This window comes from Chelmon rostratus, chromosome 17 (assembly GCF_017976325.1).
Source record: "Chelmon rostratus isolate fCheRos1 chromosome 17, fCheRos1.pri, whole genome shotgun sequence".
NCBI lineage: Eukaryota > Metazoa > Chordata > Actinopteri > Chaetodontiformes > Chaetodontidae > Chelmon > Chelmon rostratus.
The window spans coordinates 1,546,101-1,566,186 of NC_055674.1; the positions used below are offsets into that span (position 1 = coordinate 1,546,101).

At 42.6% G+C, this 20,086-nt stretch overlaps 2 protein-coding genes across 3 annotated transcripts; one reads left to right on the forward strand and one right to left on the reverse strand.

Annotated features, from left to right (window-relative positions):
- The first annotated feature begins 237 nt into the window (after window positions 1–237).
- Window positions 238–5,822, forward strand: c17h16orf89 (chromosome 17 C16orf89 homolog). Its single transcript, XM_041956645.1, has 8 exons — window positions 238–494; window positions 1,715–1,867; window positions 2,085–2,235; window positions 2,675–2,792; window positions 3,698–3,860; window positions 3,982–4,086; window positions 4,298–4,387; window positions 4,534–5,822. The coding sequence occupies exons 1-8, from the start codon at window positions 317–319 to the stop codon at window positions 4,635–4,637; spliced, it is 1,062 nt and encodes a 353-aa protein (XP_041812579.1). The 5' UTR covers window positions 238–316; the 3' UTR covers window positions 4,638–5,822.
- Window positions 5,599–19,039, reverse strand: flr (fleer). Of its 2 annotated transcripts, XM_041956643.1 has the most exons (19): window positions 18,890–19,039; window positions 18,313–18,378; window positions 17,477–17,686; window positions 16,766–16,822; window positions 16,421–16,556; window positions 15,830–15,934; window positions 15,474–15,602; window positions 14,109–14,158; window positions 13,338–13,490; window positions 12,240–12,305; window positions 11,986–12,039; window positions 11,333–11,398; window positions 10,915–10,991; window positions 10,413–10,620; window positions 9,627–9,698; window positions 8,733–8,836; window positions 8,206–8,284; window positions 7,318–7,447; window positions 5,599–6,261 (listed from the first exon to the last, which is right to left on the reverse strand). In XM_041956643.1, the coding sequence occupies exons 1-19, from the start codon at window positions 18,935–18,937 to the stop codon at window positions 6,125–6,127; spliced, it is 1,947 nt and encodes a 648-aa protein (XP_041812577.1). In that variant the 5' UTR covers window positions 18,938–19,039; the 3' UTR covers window positions 5,599–6,124. The 2 variants fall into 2 exon arrangements, with proteins under 2 accessions (XP_041812577.1, XP_041812578.1); XM_041956644.1 differs by lacking the exons at window positions 5,599–6,261; window positions 7,318–7,447; window positions 8,206–8,284; window positions 8,733–8,836; window positions 9,627–9,698 and adding an exon at window positions 9,733–10,179.
- Between the last annotated feature and the right edge of the window lie 1,047 nt (window positions 19,040–20,086).

Sequence of the window (20,086 nt, forward strand, 5' to 3'; positions counted from 1 at the left end):
ACACCACAAACCCTTCACTTCATGTCTCTAGCAGGCTTTCTGAGGTGAAACATTACTGGGAGGACCGGGAGGAGACTTTGAGGGCGGATCGTGGTGATTTTGTGTCCCAGAAATAAAACAGAAAACACTTTTTTACCGGCTTCAGTTTGGATTTCGTAATGACAGCCTCTCTGACGTCACGGCTGTTTCCTCCCCCAGCCTCCTCACTTTCCTCCCCCCGTTAGAGGAGAGACAGCCCGTCCTCCCCGCTCCTCTCTCTGGTTCTGTCGGAGCAGAGTGACCCGGAGCCTCCGGACCGGGATTATCGGAGTGGAAGATGCGGGCAGCTGCGCACCAGCTGGCCGCAGTGCTGGCTCTGTTTGCCGCAGTGTCGGGGGCGCAGGCGGAGGTGATCGATGACATCCTGAGCAGCCTCTCCAGGGGAGCATCCTTCCTGGAGCGGCAACATGAGCACATCAACCTGGACGGGGTGGTCGGGTTCCTCATGCTGCAGGGTACGTAAACACGTCCTGTGCTAGAAAACAGGCTGCAGGAGTCTGCAGACAGAGCAGCTGCAGGAAACATCTGGAAAATATCTGAGGCTTCTGTTTGTTTATGATGGCCGGCTTCAGCAACTGGGCCGTTTTTAGGGAAATGCACGAGGCCACTAATAGAATAACAAAGAAAAAAATAATATATTCACTATCCACTAACAGCAGCCATGTTTTTGTGAAAAAACAGAAAAGTTTAGAGGGAGATCATCAACTGTTCAAAAGTTACAGTCAGACCAAAAAGAGCCACTTTTCTCCTTTTGTGAGTTTTTAAGGTTGAGCAGGATATTGATCTAAAGTGCTTTTTACAGCTTATTGTGTACTATTGTACTACTAGAGTGTTTTATTTTATTAACAATATATCTTATAACATTTTATGAACATCTTCTTGGCTAAAATAAGAACAGTGCATCTATCTATCTATCTATCTATCTATCTATCTATCTGCATAAGTTTAAGATGTTGCTGCAGGATTCAGTTGTTAAACAGAAAGTCCTTCTTATTTCTTTCTCTGAGTTTCATGAAGGTCCAACAGGCCTCTCAGGTGAGCAGACTGAGGTTCCTGGTCCAGGTTCAGGTTCAGGTGTGGTGGTGACAGGTTTTGGAGATTCTTTCTCCGGGGTCAGTGTTTGAAATCAGATCTCAGCACCTGTTTATTTCATTGATTCTTTCTGGCCTTGATTTCTTTGTTATTCTTTAACCATTGTCATTTTTTTCTCACTCACTTTTGAAAAGTGCTGTATTGACTTTGACTTTCCAGAGATGCACTAAGAGTCTCTATGAGGCTTCAATTAGGCACAAACTGCTAAGAACAGCATGCTAACATGCTGATGTTAACCAAGTTTACTGGTTGGCATGCTAACATCTGCTAATTAGCACTAAACACAAAGTACAGCTGTGGCTGATGAGAGTGTCATTAGCTCTGCGGTCGGAGGATCAGTGCAGGTGGAGGAGAAACATACACGTCTGTTGTCCTGGAGATGATGAGATGTTTCAGTCAGGATCGAAGTGGTGAATGAACATGGATGTATGACCGACGTCACCGTCCAGACTGCTGGCATGACTAAAAACACATTGAACACACCTCAGTGTGATAACTGAGCGTTAGGTTTCCATCTGCATGTCACTTCTGACTCAGATGAGCTGTTTCATCCTGATTCTTCTCTGTTTGTTTTGTGTCTCAGCTGAACTGAAGGAGGCAGTCCGGACGTGGCCTCACAGCGACCCCGTCAGCTGGGCTCAGAGAACCTCCGCCGTCGCTCTGGTCAAACGTCTCGACCAAAGCTTCGACAAGGCCGTCGCCGCCCTGCAGCAGAACGACCCCAAATACTACAGAGGTGAGAAAGACTTCATTTCCTGTGGTGTGACGTCAGCTGTGGTCAGGAAAGTACACAAAAAAATAATATATTTTTTATATTATTAAAAGAAAAAAAAAGATATTTGGGGTCAAAAAAGTGTCTTTGCCTTTGAGCCTTTAATGCTAAGCGATATCTCACAGGCTGCCTGTCGCAGCTAAGCTAACTAACTGTCGGATGTTTCCTCTGTGTCCTGCAGAGTTTGAGCCTCTGCTGTCGTGGAGTTTCTGGTTGATTCCTCAGGGGTGGAGCTCCACAGATCCCAGCCTGGTCTACCCCTCCACCATGACCACCGAGTGCTACGACGAGCAGCTCAGCGACAAGTGTCTGACCCTGCTGCTGGGAACCTGGTACGAACACGCATGGCAGCACGACGGTATCTCAAGTGTCAGGGAAGCGGGGGTGATGGAGGTTCAGGTCCTGTCTGCTAGCAGTGCTTTTAACCCTAGTTAACCCAAATCCCCCAGCTTTTACAGTGTTATTTTGATTTGCACTCTAAAGTCTCTCTGAACAGTGTCTGTGTCCTCTGACTGTCCAGCTACCAGATGTGGACAACAGCAGCTCTGAGAAAGTGGAAATATTGATTCATGATTTCGTTGCCTTCAGTTGTTATTTTGCCCTCAGTGCTGCCTGCTGGAGCTTCTGCAGACATTACTCAGGGCTAAAAACATTATTCAGTGTCCTCAGCACAAAACGAAAGAAATATTGAAAGCATATTTTAGCTTCAATTTGGATTTTGTGCGGTCAGTCGGACAAATCTGTCTGAATCATGTTTGTGTGTCTGAGCAGGAAGATGAACGGGACGCCCTGCATCGTCACCAAGCCCTGTCGGGACACCATGACTCGTTTCGGATGTCCACACTACTCTCTGTCCCACCAGCTGCTCTACTTCATGATCGGAAAAATGGTGAGCTGCTCAAGCACAGCACCAAAATTATGTTAAATTACTACACCAGGATGCTTTAAATCCTGGTGTAGTTCAAATGAATCCAACAAGACACTCATAGTAAGTATAATAACATATTCTCATAAAGGAAGAGCATAGCTTAGCATAAAGACTTGAAGCTGGGGGAAACAGCTAGCCTAGCCCCCCCCCCAGAGCTCCCTAATTAAATTTATTTTGTAAATAATTTACGTTATGTTTGATTTCAGTCCAGAATGCATTGTGTGAGTCCCTAAACATGTTGAATGCATTTCAGTCTTCCTGAAACAAGATTCAAAAGAATTTCAGGGCTGCTTTGTTTACGTCCATGTTTGCAGACCAGCAGCCTTCTTCTTCACTGCTTTGGTGCATTATCGCCCCCAACTGTCCATCAGTGGAATATCATGAAGGACTGTCTCTGACGTTATGCAGTAACACGGCTAAAACCATTGCTTCACATGGCGGCTTGTGCTCATACAAACATTGTGACGTATCGCAGATAATTGTCTTGCAATGCATCAAGTATCGCAGAGTCGCTGCATCGTGATACTGTCGTTATCGTATAATTGTACGTTATCATGAGTTTCTCTTTGATTGCCACCTTATTTAACGTGATTTTGTCTCTTGTCTGATTAATCTGAAGAAAAAGACGCTGCTAAATGTACTTTTGAGCTCTGGACACAGCCAGGCTAGCTGTTTCCCTCTGCTTCCAGTCATTATGCTAAGCTAAGCTCTCCAGTGTCAGAGTTAACTCACAGACATGAGAGTGGGATCAGTCTTCTCATTTCAGTCAGTGAGGAAATTAAAGTACCTGCCAGCATTTAAAAAGAAATGAGCAGAATCATCGCCCTGTTTGTAACCTGGACTCCTTCCTGGTTTGCTCCTCTCAGAGAGGCTGCACCAACCTGCTGAAAGGCGACACTCGAGCGTCCCGAGCCAACATGACCGAACGCAGCTACGAGAAGATCTTCTGCTCCAACATGATGAAGACCAACCAGGACATCATCAAGGACGGCCTGACGGAGCAGACGGTGGACATCTTCATCGAAAACAGTGAGCGTCTGCTCGTGTGAGGAGCTCGTGGCTCTGACACACGATGTGAGCGTCAGTAAATCTACCTCATTTCTCCCTGCACGTGTTGACTGACTCGGGTTCCTCTGCTCTCTGCGAACAGTCCTGATTTGTGGATTGGCCGGTTTCTCCGACTTCTACAAAGCTGATTGGCTGCAGCACATCCTCAGGCTGCAGGATGAGGAAGTGGGCTGCTTTGGGAGAGACAGTGAGTGTTTGAAGTGCATCAAACCAATCACAACCAGCTTCATTCATTAAATCTGAATATAATGGTCTCATTCTTTCCAGGCTGCCAAATGTCATTTTTAAGGCTTCTTCTGTTGATGTTATCTCAAAATATAAAAGAGAGAGTCCGACTGAGAGACTGAGAGTCTTCACGGACAGACCGACGGCTGACATTGTGCTGTTTGTTCTCTCAGAGAGCATCATCTCTCAGATCATCGGAGACGAGCTGCTGGAACAGCTGCAGCCTCACAGGAGAGTGAAGAGGAGGGAGAAGATACTTCCAGGTCAGTTTGTGCTGTGCTGTCCCGTATGATGGCTCTTCACTCAAAATATTAGGATCACAATCATCACAAGCGCACAGTAACATGTCCCCAGTGACTGTTCTACTATTACATCTGGTGTCAGTGGATTGTTGTGACTGGTCTCACAGATGGCTGTTCCAGTCACATGACGGCGGTGGCTGTTGGCGCTCTGGGAGGATACCTGAACTACTACCTGGCGGAGCAGGACATAACGAAGAGGCCGCTCTCCTGAACGCCCCCCACCTTCCCGGCGAGTGCGTTCACACTAGAAAAACATTGTAGATCATCAGGTAGAGAAGCTCTTCACGGCGGGAGAGCGGCTCCGACACCACGTGCTGTTTTATGAACATAGTCGTCAGATGATGAAAATACTCAATAAAACGCTGGGATGTGGCTGTTTTGGCACGAAATGGAGACAAGATTGATTTGTTTTTCTACTTATGTTTCTTTCATATGTATTCTGTGATTATGTGAGAGATGTTTTATTCCCCATGAGCTGAATCTGACCTACACATCAAATTACCCCAAACCAGATGCCTTTTGAAAGTAGTGATGCTCCAGTCGCTCAGGAAATGATCAGAATTCACTGTTACTCCTTCTAAATGATCTGAGAAGATGAATAAAAGGTGAATCCGTGTGGATCTGCAGATCCAGGCAGGCAGCGTCTGCAGGCTATATGGCAGCTAGAACAGAGTTTTGTCTAAATGAATTTACAGTTTTGGAGGATCATTTTTATATATACATATATTAGAGCTTCATATTTCAGCAGTAAACCAGATTTAGCTTTTTGCCACACAGAAACTGCTCAGACTTCAGGTGAAAGGGACACCTGCCGAGTCTGGTGATGTATTTTGGAGAATGACGAGAAGTCATCAGCTACAGGAAACGGTGCTGTGTGTCACCGCTGTCTTACTTCACTGTGCTGACGTGCATCAGCTCGTTCGCTCTGCAGATTGGTTCATCCCGGCTCCTGTCTTCTGTCTGCGTGATGCATCCCGTGGTGCCAGATGTCACCTGTTAGATGCTTGTTGGTTATTGGAAGTACAGAGCGATGTCAGAGAGACGTGAGTGGACGGGTTTCAGGATTCATCTGTAAAAACGGATCACAACAGGAACCATTTGGTTTCTGATAGCAGCTGTTAAAAGCCTGACTGGAGCATCCCTATTTGAAAGGACAAGAAATAAACTTTTTTCCCAAAATAACAATCTTTATTCTGTTTAAATTAAGTTTTTGCTTTTTACACATTTTATCTACTGAACATGAAACAGGGCCAGACGGCAGCTGTACAACCAGCACTGACCAAAGAGGACGCACGCATGAGCTACGAATGCATGTAGATCACCGTACATACAAGATGTTACCGTGTGTATTATGTTAGCAGAAAAAGCCAATAAAACGAATTCTGCTGTATTGTAACGTGTAGTTCTGATAATAAATCATCTCTGCTTACATTACCGGCCTCAAGAGTCTGTGAGGAGGAGCGAGAGGAATCCTTTAACAGTCAGAGTGGAGAGAACGCAGAGTGATTATATAAGATCTGTTGGAGTTCCTGCCAAAACTCCCCCAGCTCAAAATACAGGCTTCCCCTGGGGTGTGTGTGTGGGTGTGTGTGTGTGTGGTAGTGTACTATGTGTGCTGGACGGCGCTTGATTCCAGCCAAGCTTGTTCCTTTATGCCATCGCTGGCTGCAGTCAGTCAATGTTGTCGATCTGATGATGTCACTTGTTCCAGCCAATGACCTCATAGAACAGCGCCTTGAGCAGCCGAGCCTCGTAGGTGACGGTGTTCTTGCCGATGTGAATGTGGATCTCCTCCAGAGGCTGCTCGATGATGGCCGGAACCTCCTTCCCGTACACTGTAGCCGTGACAAAGAAAACAACCCGCAGGGGGCAGCAGAGTGAAGTTCAAAATGGCTTCATCTTCTGGAGAACATGCATGTGCTCAGCAAACGAAACGAAACTCTGGTCACCAGATTTGAATGTTTATTGCATGTTAGCGCAAGCTGTGACCAGGGGGTAGAGGAGGGGTGAAGGTCATGAGTGGGACAACCAAAACCTCAGGGTTCATCCTCTGGAGACCATAAATATCAATGCACATTTCATTGAAATCTGGACGAAATACCTTTTATGCATGAAATATCAGGAACTGTTGCTAGGTTACTACATTGCTACTCCATGCTTACACTGTGCACAAACAGTTTACAGTTACAACAGGGCTGATTTACTACTTCAAATTCAGAGTCAGTTTGGAAACAATGGGTCCTTGATTTCAGACAGAGGCAGACAAAAGCAGCCTCGATTTTACTGAAATAACAAACTTTCTAATGTTTCCAGCTAAAAAAACAAACAAGAGACCGAAGCTAAAGCTAACAGGTCCCAGGATTCTGACCAGCTGATGAGCATTGAAGAAAACACGGAAATAAAGTAACAGCATTGTTCTTGTATTGCAGTGTAAAGCCTGTGAGTCCTGCTGTCATACGTATGATCAAGAAAACAAAAAGATCAGGCTGTTATTTGATTTCACACGGAGCTGCTAACATTAGCCTACGCTATCTTAGTATTCACAACAGGCTATTGTGCAATGTGCTATTTGTGAACAGAGCTTTCTTTTTTTTTTGCATAACCTGCAAGCCCACAAACTAATATAGTTAGATAATGACATGCTAACTCTTTCTTCCTACGACTGTAGGAAGTAAGCTAGTTAGCCGGAGATGCTTATGGATGCTAAACTCTGACTGGATAATAGCTGTTTGATGGAGGGTTCAGTGGAAGAAAGAAAGAAAGACGTCTGTTGTCACACTGATGCTGCAGAATTGCAGTGTTGGTAATGTAGATCAGCAGTCCAGCATTTTTACAGGCGTGTGCGTGTGTGTGTGTGTGTGTGTGTGTGTGTGTGTGTGTGTGCTGCTCACCCTCGCAGTGCTCCAGGAACTGAATACACTCCTGGACCACAGCGTCCCTCAGCATGACCATGTGTTTGGACATGTTCTCCAGCAGAGAGAGGAAACAGCGCTTGGCGTAGAACCATGTGTCCGTCCCCAGCTACACACACACACACACACACACACACACACACACACACACACACACACAATCTTTAGTGGTCCTTGTTGTATGACCATTTATGGATAAAGGAGATTAATACATGGACAGAAAACTGTTGTTTGTTAATGATACTGACTTTTCCTGATATCCATTACGACATTTGAAGGCAACAGGCAGCATGTGAGTTAATAAAAGCAGACTGTAAAAGTGCTGCTGGTGTCTTTGTTTGTCTTAACTCTGAGTCGTAGTTGTGGTTTGATTGTACAGGACGAGCCGACTCTTCTCTCAGCCTGAAGGAATCAGACTTCAGACTTGACGGTCGGGTTGTGAGAAGCTGCCGTGACCGCGTGGCTCGCCGGGCTTCGCATTCCTGAGCTCCCCTCTGCTTTCACTGTGACTGTGACTCTGTGGTGCTGATTGTTGTGAGGATGAGAGGGGAGACACTCAGGATGACGGCTTGTGTTCTCAGCTGGAGCTTAGTGGACTCAGCTGCGGCCAGAGTCTGCATTGTGACTGGACCAGATCAAAGGTCCCAAAAAGAGCTGCTCAGCCTCAGAGGAGACCCTCAGCGAGAGAGTCCTGGAGGGCTCAGGGGGTTATTTTTGGTTCAAAACTGGATACTTGTCTTCAAGTTGGACATGTTAAAGAGAACGTGTTTATGGTCTCCTGTCCGTCACTGAAAAGACCGCCTGCTGCCCTTACAGGTTTGGGGTTTGAGCATCGAAAAAAACCCAGAGGAGAATTAAATGGCTGACCTTCTTGTTGTAAGGCTCCAGGCTCTTGATGACTCGAGAGATGCCGAAGTCGTAGTTCCCCTTGGCACAGTACAGCGTCCTGAAGGAAGAACACAACTTCAGATAAAACACTGACAGTTTTAATCATCAGGTAGCTCCAACAGGTGAGATAATCCAGTGGATTACTGCATCATTTGCATTACTGAGATCTGGACTGTTGGATTCCTGTAGCCTCCTGTATCCATCCGACCTTTGAGTCATTTCACTCTCAGTTAAAACAACTGAAATGTGTCAGCATCAACCAGAAATACTCAATATTAAAGACTGTATAACAACAAACAACAAAAGGGATGTGATTGGCTGTTTGCTCAGTCAGGCTGAAGCAACAGCCAATCACATACGTGGCTCTGCCCTCTGTCTTCATTGGCGACCTAAAATAAACCAGGATGAAATCCCATTTCACTAAAATGAGTTTTAACAGTTTATTGGACTATTACACGCTCGACAGTCCTGCAGGACTAGTGAAAGGCAGCAGCGGCAGAACTCACCCGATGACCAGGTTGACGATGCAGAGGTGAAAGACTTTCTTGTCGGGGTCGTCGTAGGAGATCTGCTCCTCCTCTTTCTCGATCTTCCTCATCAGCTCTTCAGCCTGAAGACATGAGGACACAGAGGAGACAAAGGACTGATTCATTCTGTGCAGCTGAGACAATGAAACCAGACGAGTCAGAAGGATCATAATTAATCCTATCAAAGTCATCTCCACAGGTTCACAGGTAAAACATGAACGTTGAGTTTTCAAACTAAATGAACATAACGACGTCTGTCATTTGATGAGCAATCTGCAAAATGTACTTACAGTAGAGTATCAAAGGTAAATGGAAGAAGTACTCAGACCCGTAAGTAAATTAATATCACAACATCAACAACATACAAGTAATATTTAAGTAGCAGTACAGAAGAGTTAAAATTACTGTCAGTATTAAAAGTAAAAGCAGTCGTGATGCAGCGGGGTGTAACTTCTAATGACTGAGCAAATTTGACTAAAATATTCATACAACATTCATTTTACATATGCTTATTACTTAATTATTGTCACCTACTGTATTAATTAATGATTGAAGACACTGGAAACACTCATTAATGTAGAAATATTAATTTCATTTCAAATATCAAGAGGTTTAACTGCAGCATTAACGTGTCAGCTGCAGTTTAATGTTGTGACTGCTTGAGGTGAAGGTGTAAATTCTTGATTTGAAAAGTAACCAGTACCTGAAGCTTTCAGGTAAATGTAGCGCAGTAGAAGTACAAAGCAGCATAAAACAGAAATATTACGTTCCACCACTGTGTAATTACTCTTTGAACTACACAGATGACACAGAACGAGTCCTGTTTACTGCAGTGACAGGATACAGCGCTGCGTCAACCTCTTTGTACAGTACCTCTTCATTCTGGCTGGTCATGATGTAGGACACACACAGGTTGGCCAGAACCACAGCGCTCACATTCAGGATCTGCAGCGGAACACACACACACACACACACACACACACATACACACACACACACACACACACACACACACACATTACTTTTTTAACATTTAAATGTAATTTAAGATAAAGTAAAATGATAATATAACTCCAGGATGTGAAGAAACACTGCTAAACAATGCTGCTCTCATAAAACCAGTAATTTTCTAATATCTGGTGTCTTTTCAGTTGAATGTTAACACCTCTGTGACCTCAGCCAAGTTTATCATCACTTAATTTTCTGAAACTGGACAAAAGTCAAAATTTCCAGATGCCAGAAATGACAAAAGCACCACTGCAAACAAACAATGAAAACAAAACCAGCAGCGGCAGAAAATCATCGAGACAGATGTCATGCACAGGTGTGAAGACACTGCAGAGGAAGCACTACAGAGCTGTTTGGTCTCCACTTTTACCGAGGGTTTGCACTTGCAGGGACACTCCTGAATGTTACACTGCTCCACCTGGACAGAAAGGCAAACTGTCAGCGTTTAGTCCTGACCTCTGGCTGTCAGTGGGGCTGCTGAATAGGACGGTACTTGAGCGCTTACTTCAAAATAAAATAACGTAGCCACGTGATGTCTGACATGCATTTTTCTCAACAATAAAAGCTCACACTAATATTTTAAGTGTCCCTCCACACATTTGTTGACTTCATAACCGTCAGGAATGTGCCCACCCTTCCTGAAACACTCACGTTATCGTAGTGTTTCTTGACGATGGGCTCATAGAAGCCGATGGCCTCCTTGTACTTGTTCTGCATGAAGAGGACGTGGGCTACGTTCAGCTTCCAGGTATCGTCCTCATTACAGACCTCCACCGACTTGCGGAAAATCTTCTCCACCATCTGGAAGTTCTCCCGGTTCCAGTAGATCTTGGCCTGGGCCATCAGGACCACAATGTACCTGGGGTAAGACCGGGCCAATCACCCAGAAAGGATGGAGTGAGAAATAATCAGGTGGAGCTCTGCAGAGGAAAGAACTGTAGTGCTTCCACGTGGAGTTAGAAAAATAGCGAAGAGGAGTTCCCACATTTTTCTGTCTGTCAGCGAGACATCACCCAGGTGGGCTGGGTTCACGTTCACATACGAATGTGCAAGGTATCAGTAGCTAACTATTTTGCCAGCTTTCTTTCTCACATCTCACCACTTTGTGTGAGAGTGTGTGTGTGTGTGTGTGTGCGTGTGTGCGTGTCCTCACTTCTCCTGCATCAGGTCGTAGTCCTGCAGAGCTTTTTTCTGCACCTCATCGTCTCGAGCCAGCCTGGCCTCCTGCAGCTTAGAGAAGAAGGACAAAAACAGCATTCAGCCAAAATCTACTGTTTACTTTGGCACAACACTTGCAGCATATTGAGGAAAATTCCTGAGAGCAGTTTCCTTAAGCTACTGTAACTCAGGAGGCACTCAGGAATGCATCAAGTGACAGATTAGGCTATAATAGCAGGCGTTTGCAGCCAATTACAGGATGATATACAGCATGTCTGATATATAACATCTCAACATTAAATATAAACCTCTGAGGAATAGAGGAATAAACACATGTACAGTACAAAACATAACAGATGATAAAAATAAAAGGCAGCCCAACAGAGTGAAAGTGGAGGAAGGTGGTAAACAACCTGCTTGGCCAGCTTCCGTAACTGTTCTGTCAGTTTGCCGTTCATCTCGTCGAACTTCCTAAAAGCCTGTGAAATAAACAGACAGTAGGTGAAAAAATGTAGACGTGATTTTATTCATGGAGGAAAAACACTTTTAAATGTGATGAACTTAAAGCTGCGCTCTGTAAAAATATTCATCAAAATCGCTGAGCCAGCTGCAGCACAGATGATGGAGCTTCATATAAAGACATTAAAAACGTAAATGAGTGCCTGTACACTGAGAATGACTGATAATTATTGAGTGATGAATGATCATTTTCTGATTTTCATTCAGTGTGCAGTGTATAATTATCACATTCAATTCAATTTTTTAGCTTAAAAATTTGGACATCATGTTTTAACAGATGCACAAATTATTATATATCATATACACATTATTATATATTATTTCTATAGATGTTAGGGGGAATTTACACTGCTGAAAGCAGCTGGTTAGACTCTGGATCATACAGAAAATGTGTGAAAAACACGAAACAAAGAACTGAAAGACACTAAAACTCTCCAGACACTAAATCTAAGGACAGCTGCAGGGTTGAGGATAATTCTCTATCCTTTCCCATTACACAGTCATTTCATCCATTGTTAATTGATTAATGCAGCTATCTATACAGTACCTCCTCTGGCGCTGTCTGGCAGGTCAGCAAGGCATCAAGAAACTCATACATATACTGGAAAGGACAAAAAACACATCAACTTGAATATGGATCCTGCCATCGGAAACCTCTCATGGTTATGAAGTACAGTTACGCAGACAAACAGACACAGAGAAGCTGCATCTGTATGAGTTCATGCAGTCTGAATCAGGACCTGACGTGATTTTTAATAAAAAACAACCAGAACACACGTATATGTGCAGAGTGAACTTTACCGGGGAGAGGAATTTGTAGGTGAGGTGGGCGTTCTCTGCCAGGACGTCAGCTGCCAGGTCAAAGTACTGAGAGAGGAAGAGATTGAATCCAGCAGTGACATTAATACCGTTTTAATTAAAGACTAACGCCTCTCTGCAGCTCTCTGTGTGTTCTCAGCTCTTTCCACTGAGACTCTCACCACATGACTCCAAATTCTTCTACAAACATGTTACTCCCTGCATGGACCCTCGCCGGCGTGGAGGATGGTGGAAAATGCTGACACAGTGCCTTATGCAACAGAGGGGTGTCATGTTATTGAAGGAGAACGCCACGATGAACCTCTGTGTAATGAACACACCTGTTCAATCTAATATCAATACAACAATGCTGGTATACATGGAGTCATACATGGAGTCACGGGTTTATGTAGCTACCGAATAAAAAGGAAAACTTACTTATTCACTATTTACTCACTGAAAATAAATTGCTGTTGCTGTGCATGATAAGTTCTTTGATGTACCACTGTGCATTCAGTTTTAATGTTATTGATCTTAAGCTCAGTAGCTCTGTGGAGTTTAACTACACACATTTTTACTGACACTGAAAGCAGAAATGTTTGGCTTCACAAACTTTGGGAAAAAAAACCTTTAAGGTGTAAAAGAGTGTCGTAGTTACGCCCAGCTGGCAGTGCCAGGTAACTTGGAATCATGATTTCCTGCATTACAATCAGATGAAATGAATCACAAACAAAACATGAAACTGAAATTTTGGCAGGCCAGGCCGACTGCAGATGACCTTTGACCCTCTGGAGGCAGGCTGTTCGTAGGGCAGACACAACTACATTTTACTTGATTTTTTTTTAGTTATTGTTGGAACCAAGTAAGTTTAGTTTTGGTGGTTTGCAGATGAAAACCGACCAACCATCTACTAAAACTGACAACAATTTGCGGATTTATTTTAGATTCTAACCTTTAAGATTGCATTTTGGTTACTACGTAACTGTTCGACACAGTATTTCTCAGATTAAAAAACATGCCTCCTTGTTCAAGGCCACTTAAAGCCATAACTGTTCCAGTCTGGGACCCTCCAGGTACCCTTTGGGCCGGCCTGTGGTGTACCTCGTGTTTGCAGTAGAGCAGCAGCAGGTTTCCGAAGGTGACAGGGGGGAAGGAGGGTTGCTGCAGCAGGAAGGCCAGCTTCTCAAAACCCTCCGACGGCTTTGTGTCCATGTTCACCAGAGCCTGGTTGTGGAGTGTCACTGGGTCCAGCTCCTGCCAAAACACACACACGCAGTATATAGATCAGGATACGCTATGTTTCAGGCCTCTGGACAATACCACATTAAGACTTTTTGGTGGGTTACTCTGAAACTTTGAGAAACAGAAAGATTTGTAGATTATTCAGACAAAGCATGAAAGCTGTCTTTAGTAGGTTTATGACACACATACACACAAACAAACACATTAATTTTGCATACTGGCATATTTGTGCTTCCATCTGGACACTGACAGGATGCACTCAGTATTAAACTCCAGTAGGGGGCACTAGTCGTACACGGCTCTATCTTCTCTCACCTTAAAAAGACAGCCACGACTCAGTGGCAGCTACAGAGTGGACCAAGGACGAGGCCCCATCTGTACATTAATTTAAATGAAGCAGTTTGAAGACAATAAAACTATCATCATTACCTCCATGTAAGCCTTCACACCCATGTCTCTATTCTAATATTCTATTAATCTCTGTTATCTCCAGGCTGTTAGCAGGGCAGGTCCAGGCAGCCTTAATTCAGATTACAACCGAACAATCACACATTGCCAGGGGGAGTGGAGGACACACACACACACATACACACGCACACACAGTGGGAGTGAATGGGTGCTGATCGTTACCTCCTCTGATCTGGGGGGCATGTCTGTCAAAGCCTCCTGAGCTCTTTTCACTGCAGGAACAGAAAACACTACAGTTAGTTTGCATCAGTGCTTCTTCCAGAGACGTTTCTTTGCAGGAGGAACAGATTCAATAGAATGAAGCCTTGAAAATTATTATGAAGAAACTCAATAATCAACACTGAAAGGGACCCTGTGGAGTTTTCTTGCAAACAAACAAAAGTTATTTTCATGCTCAGGATTTTTACATCAAAAAGCTGATTTTTCTTCTTGCCCCATAACAACATTCCTCCATAGCGCCTCTAGTGGTCAAAATCTCCACAAGGAACCTTTAAGTTGTTGATAGTTTAAATGAAGGATTACAAAAACATCTGACTAATTGATAAATACACAAATTAATTCAATAGCAAACCAATTAAAAAAATGATGATTGATTAAAGAGTCAGATGTATTGATTTCCTATAAATAATAAAAAAAAACTCTGATTCTGGACGTAAAAATGTCTCTCACTGTCTAATTTCTGAAACTTTCAGTGTTGCGTGTTCCAATTACTGTTGAACTGTTCTTTATTTTTGCCTTTGATAGACAGTTGATGGTGAGACTAATTCAGAAGTAGTTGTTGCGGTTATATGGTTAATCCCTTAACCACTAGGCTCGCAGGACACCCCCTACAACCTCTTTTAAACTCGACATGTGAGCTCACTCCCACTGCCTTGGTTTGATAATGATAATGAGAACAGCCCTGCTTTTGAAGATAAAAGGAAGATCTAAAAGTTTCTTTGAAGGTGAATTTCATCTCTTTTTATGAGCATCTCTCTTTCTGTGGCTTCATTTACAGAAAAACTCTCCATGAAAGTGACCTGATCTGGGCTGAATCATACGATCTGCAGTTTAGAACGAACAACCCTGGTAAATACATTTAACACTAATTAACAACGTTGTGATGCTTGGCTTGTTTATGCAAAATGTGTGTAACTTCGTGTGGAGGTAAACAGGAGGTACGTCTTCCACGGCATTGATGACTGGCTGAGTGTTTTTGGACCAGAAAATCAAAACTGTGAGCTGAAAAAGATTATTGGAGCATTTTAGGAATTTGTTTAGACCAGACTGCTAGTCTCACACCTGTAAATTGTCATCCTACAGTTTTCCTGTTTTTATATTTTTCTCTCCATCATTGTTGGCAATTAATTACACAAAAAATCTTTCTTTTTAACTGATTTCAACAGTTTAAGACTTTATCTAAGAGACTAAATGCATAAACTGTGTTACTTCCTGCCCACTACCCTGCCTCTCTGCCTCCATCTTTTAGCTTTTATGATACTTGTTTCAAGTTTCAGAGGCCTCAGAAACACTGAGTGAGGTTCTTACAGTTCTTTAGCTGGTATTCGATGGCAGCTTTGAGGTTGAAGGCTTCAATCAGGGCTGTTTGATGCAGGACCAGCGTGTTGCCCACGCTATGCACGTCGATTCCCTCAGTTGTCAACCCAACACTCAGCTCTAGTACACACAAGGTCAAGAAGATAATCAAATAATGTACACAAACAGATTACTACAGTATGAGCGGCTGAAACTAAACTAGCTGAAGTCCAAATGAGGACAGTTTAAATAATTGTCTATGATCAACATGTCACTCTACAGTAAATGAGAATAACATGAATGAAGATGAGAAGGTCTGTTGTCAAACATAGATGTGATGATGGAAGTTTACAGAGATGCGGTTTCACCTGGATGTTCCCTGATGCCTCGTTCTATGATCTCTCCGATATATTTGAGGGCCTGAGCGTAGTTCTTCAGGCTGTAGTAACACAGGGCGATGTTGTAGGACAACGCTGACAGAGAGAAGAGGCAGAAAGACAAAGAAACCAAGATCACATTTAATGGTACCAGTCAGCTTTTGAATCTAATTCCAATGTGCTAAATTAAAAGAGAAATTCATTACATTATGATGATAGCACAATTTAACATTTGAATCATATTACAGTTCTTTAATAGTTCTTCCTAGTCATTGACAAGAGAATCTGTCTTATCCTGAGGTTCATTTTATTTTAAAATGCGACTTTAAAATTCTGTGACAAACATATATAATGATGTGACGTTTGATAAACTCATTACATAACATGATTACCTCATTTAATAAATGTTTCAGTCTTGCACACTGAAACAATGTCGGGAAAACTGAGCTAATTAAATTGTAAAATACTGAAAAACTACGTATAAGATTAAACGGAATCAGTGTACAAGAAACCCACACCAGAGCCAGTGTCACTGAAGGTGTATTAATGTGTGTGTGTGTGTGTGTCTCTTTGGATGATTACCTGGCACATATCCCAGCACTTGCATGGCAGACATGAACTTCTTGCAGGCCTCCTCATACTTGCCGTCCTGGTAAAGCAAACAGCCCATATTGTAGACGTAGTCTGGGTCCTCCTGGGGCAGCTGCTCCAGCAATGACTGCACACACACACACACACACACACACACACACACACACACACACACACACACACACACACACACACACACACACACACAGAGCTAGACTCAATAGAAAATAAATGAATGTGAGTGTTTGGCTGCAGATAATAATCAAACTGCCACCATATTGAACAGAAATGCTATAATTTGTATGTATTAGCAGATAATGTGAGAGAGCTTGTCACCTTGGCAGCAGAGTAATCTTCCTCACAATATTTGATACAGGCTTGCAGCTTGACCATCTGTGCCAGAGAGAGCGAGGGAGAGAGAGGATATACCGAAGGTAAAACAGGGCTATGATGTGAGGAGCCAAGTGCTGGTTTGACTTTGGGGCAAAAAATGGAGCACTAACATGAAGTACAGACTCTGATCCAAACTGCCATCCATAATTCATTTTCATGACCAAGAACCTGTTTTTCCACAATAAGTTCAAACATTTTCTACATTTTCATTTTTTTGTACATAATGTATAAGGTTAGGAATCGATTTTATCACATCGACAAGATGGAGCATCATTTTGACTTTCTGTTAATAAAAATGGGTTCCTTGTTGCTGAGCTACACAGATTTCTGCTTGCTTTATTTCATTTGTTGTGCATTTATGGCCCATATGCATTTGTTAGAGCACGTCCGTTGCACAACATCTCCCCAATGATGGAAAGTGTGTAACAGATGGAGGGAACAGAGTGAAAAAAAATCAATGTACATAAGGTGGAGTTCTTAAATTTCAAATTCAAAGCAGTGATGGAACACCTGGACCCAAACACTTGAAATTTCCTCATAAAACAAAGCAGCGAGTCGAAGTGGGGCTGCGGGAAACTTGCCATTTTGGAGATACAAGGTTTTCACTTCATCAAACTTGTCTGAACCCAGTGGTGTGTGGGAGAGAGAGAGCACCTTAGTGTGACTGCTGGGGTTGTCAAGCATGAAGGAGGCCTTGGTGGCCTCAGGATAAGCACCAGCTTTGTACAGGGACTGGGCATAGTACACCTTGTACTCCTCCACCTCTGGGTGCAGCTGGGTGAGCTGCTCGTAGCACTCTGCAGAGTTGGTGAAATCTTGGATGTGATAGTAGCAGTATCCCAGCAGAGACAGTGCTGCCCTGGACTGGGACACAGTTGAAAGAGTTGAGAGAGTGAAACATGATTATCTGTGGAACATCTGTAATGTTAGTAACATAAAGCCCTGTCGTATGGACAAACAAAAACAGCAATTTCACCAAAAAGTAACTTCAAGTAACTAAGACGCGTTGAGTTGTGTCTGCAGTTAGCACAGCAGGAAATGCACTTTTTTTACAAACTAAATGAATGTATAAATAGAGATCTGCATAACCTGTGGAGACCCCTGGACTTGGCTGGCCCACAGGAGGCCAGAAGGGCTGCAGCGTTGGCAGTAGCCAGAGAAGCACTAATTGGTAATGTTGGATTAATTGATAATAAATAAATAAATAAAACCCTTTGTGTTTTTGCTAGAAAAATGACTTTAATCATTAATGAATTGTGAATTGCTGATTAATTTACAGTCAACTATTCAATCAATTAACTGATTAAATCATATCAGCTCTAGTTCATACTTTCACTACATTCAGTTAAAATTTAAGTCAATTCCTTTACTTTTTAGGCCAAATATGTGTAAAAATAAGAGCTAACGTCACAAAAGAAAACAAAGAATCTCAAAAACATGTAACTCTATGTAGTAGACTTTACAAATGAACAAATCAGCTCCACACTTACCTTGGTGTGTTTTTGAAGTTGGCCGTTTAGGATGTGAATTGCTTCCACATACTGTCCGTCTTTAATCTGAAAGACCGATGAGAATAAACTGTGATGGTCACATACACCACGTTTCTATTAGACACTATTAGCATATCTAAGAGCTTGGCAGGGAAAACACTAGTTACTCCAGCTGTCGTTTATCACGCTGTTTAAATGAAGCTATATGTAATGATGGGTGCAACGTTAGTGAAATATTCAAAAAGCACAATTTTAGCCAAACATTTCATTCCAGCGGGTCTAACAGTGTAATGTTACGCTGAAGTGCAGCTCTGATAACGTAGTAACGGTTATCTGACAGACGAAACTCCGTTTAAAGGTGCGGCGGCGGTGATGGACGAACACATTACAAACTGCGTATTTCACCAAATGCAAGAGATGTTGCTAGTGGTGTGTAGCAGCTAGCGACGTCAGTATGAAGAAAATACCAAACTGAAATATTTTTGAAAGGAGTTTCGGTCAGCGTTAACTTCTGTGTCGACGCTAGCTGAACACTGCGATGTGCAGCTAACCTCAACTAAAACAACAATATTCTCACCAGTTTGTAGATTGTAGCCGTGTACTCTCCGTCTTTTATAGCTGTCATGACTTCAAACGTGTAGTTTTAACGATGACTAATGACTGGAAACGTCGTTTATTTCCTAACTTTTAAACATAGCATCTAGCTAGCTTCTGTGTAGTGACTAGGTGCTGTTACTTAGCAACGGAACAGACCGGAAATTGAAAATTTGACAGACGTGTGTACCGGCCAATAACGATGGAGGAGGATTTTTTTTAGTTATTAAACCTTTATGCGACTGTCAACAGAAAACATGTTCTTTCTTTCTGTATTTCAAGTTCATGCATGTGGTGTTGCATGTTAGTGTTGCTTCATTCCAGCCATATCATCACTATTATTATTATTTATTATTATTTTATTTTATAATGTCACTTTTCATCAAAAAGTCTGTATCTGTCAAGCCAAACAGAGTAAAGCCAGTGATGTTTGGCTGTTGCTTCCATCTGAATGAGCTGACAGCCAAATGGCTTTATAAAATAAATCACTGTGGTAAAAAAAGTACTGAAATGAAACATATATATATATATATATGTGACTAGGTTTGTGTATTTTAGCTCATTGCAGTTAGTTTATTGCATGGCTGGTGAGCCAACCTGGCAGGTAGCAAATAAATCCATCCAGTCAGATGAATTACTTCTTAAATTCAGAATCCAAAAAGAGATTTAGTTAGTTTTCTTATATGACAGAGCAGACAGCCAAAGTGCATTATGAAATAGAATCGTCAGTGGTATGAATTAGAGTGGGAATTGGGAAAAATAAGAAGTTATTGTGAAAGCAAGAATAATTAAATAGTATTATTAATGAGAGCTTTAAAAGTACAAAGAAATGTAATTAAAACTGGTTATTTCACAATTGTGCATGTGGCATCTGTGGCTGTATATTTGGTTTGTAATTGCATTCATAATATCCCTTCTTTCTTTCTTTCTTTCTTTCTTTCTTTCTTTCTTTCTTTCTTTTTTCTGTCTTTCTTTCAGAGTTCAGGGTTCAGGGCACAAGCACAGACTGTTAAAATGCACAAATGATCTCATATTTGAAGGATCCAGGATGTGACTTCATCCAAAGGTTGCAGTGGAGAAGAACACACACACACACACACACACACAAACAGTGGTCAAAACAGATGAAACCAACCAAGGTGCTGGAGCTTCGCCTCAAACCTAAACCACACTGTGCTGA

What these genes read in the sequence shown, in the direction of transcription:
- flr (XM_041956643.1), bottom strand. Translation starts at nt 18,937, where the DNA reads ATGACAGCTATAAAAGACGGAGAGTACACGGCTACAATCTACAAACTG. An exon ending in GCCAGACAGCGCCAGAGGAG is followed by an intron (nt 11,399 to 11,985) that starts GTACTGTATAGA and finishes TTTATTTCACAG; the next exon opens with GCTTTTAGGAAGTTCGACGA. An exon ending in TACGGAAGCTGGCCAAGCAG is followed by an intron (nt 10,992 to 11,332) that starts GTTGTTTACCAC and finishes TTCTTCTCTAAG; the next exon opens with CTGCAGGAGGCCAGGCTGGC.
- c17h16orf89 (XM_041956645.1), top strand. Translation starts at nt 317, where the DNA reads ATGCGGGCAGCTGCGCACCAGCTGGCCGCAGTGCTGGCTCTGTTTGCC. An exon ending in CGACCCCAAATACTACAGAG is followed by an intron (nt 1,868 to 2,084) that starts GTGAGAAAGACT and finishes TGTGTCCTGCAG; the next exon opens with AGTTTGAGCCTCTGCTGTCG. An exon ending in GGGCTGCTTTGGGAGAGACA is followed by an intron (nt 4,087 to 4,297) that starts GTGAGTGTTTGA and finishes TTGTTCTCTCAG; the next exon opens with AGAGCATCATCTCTCAGATC.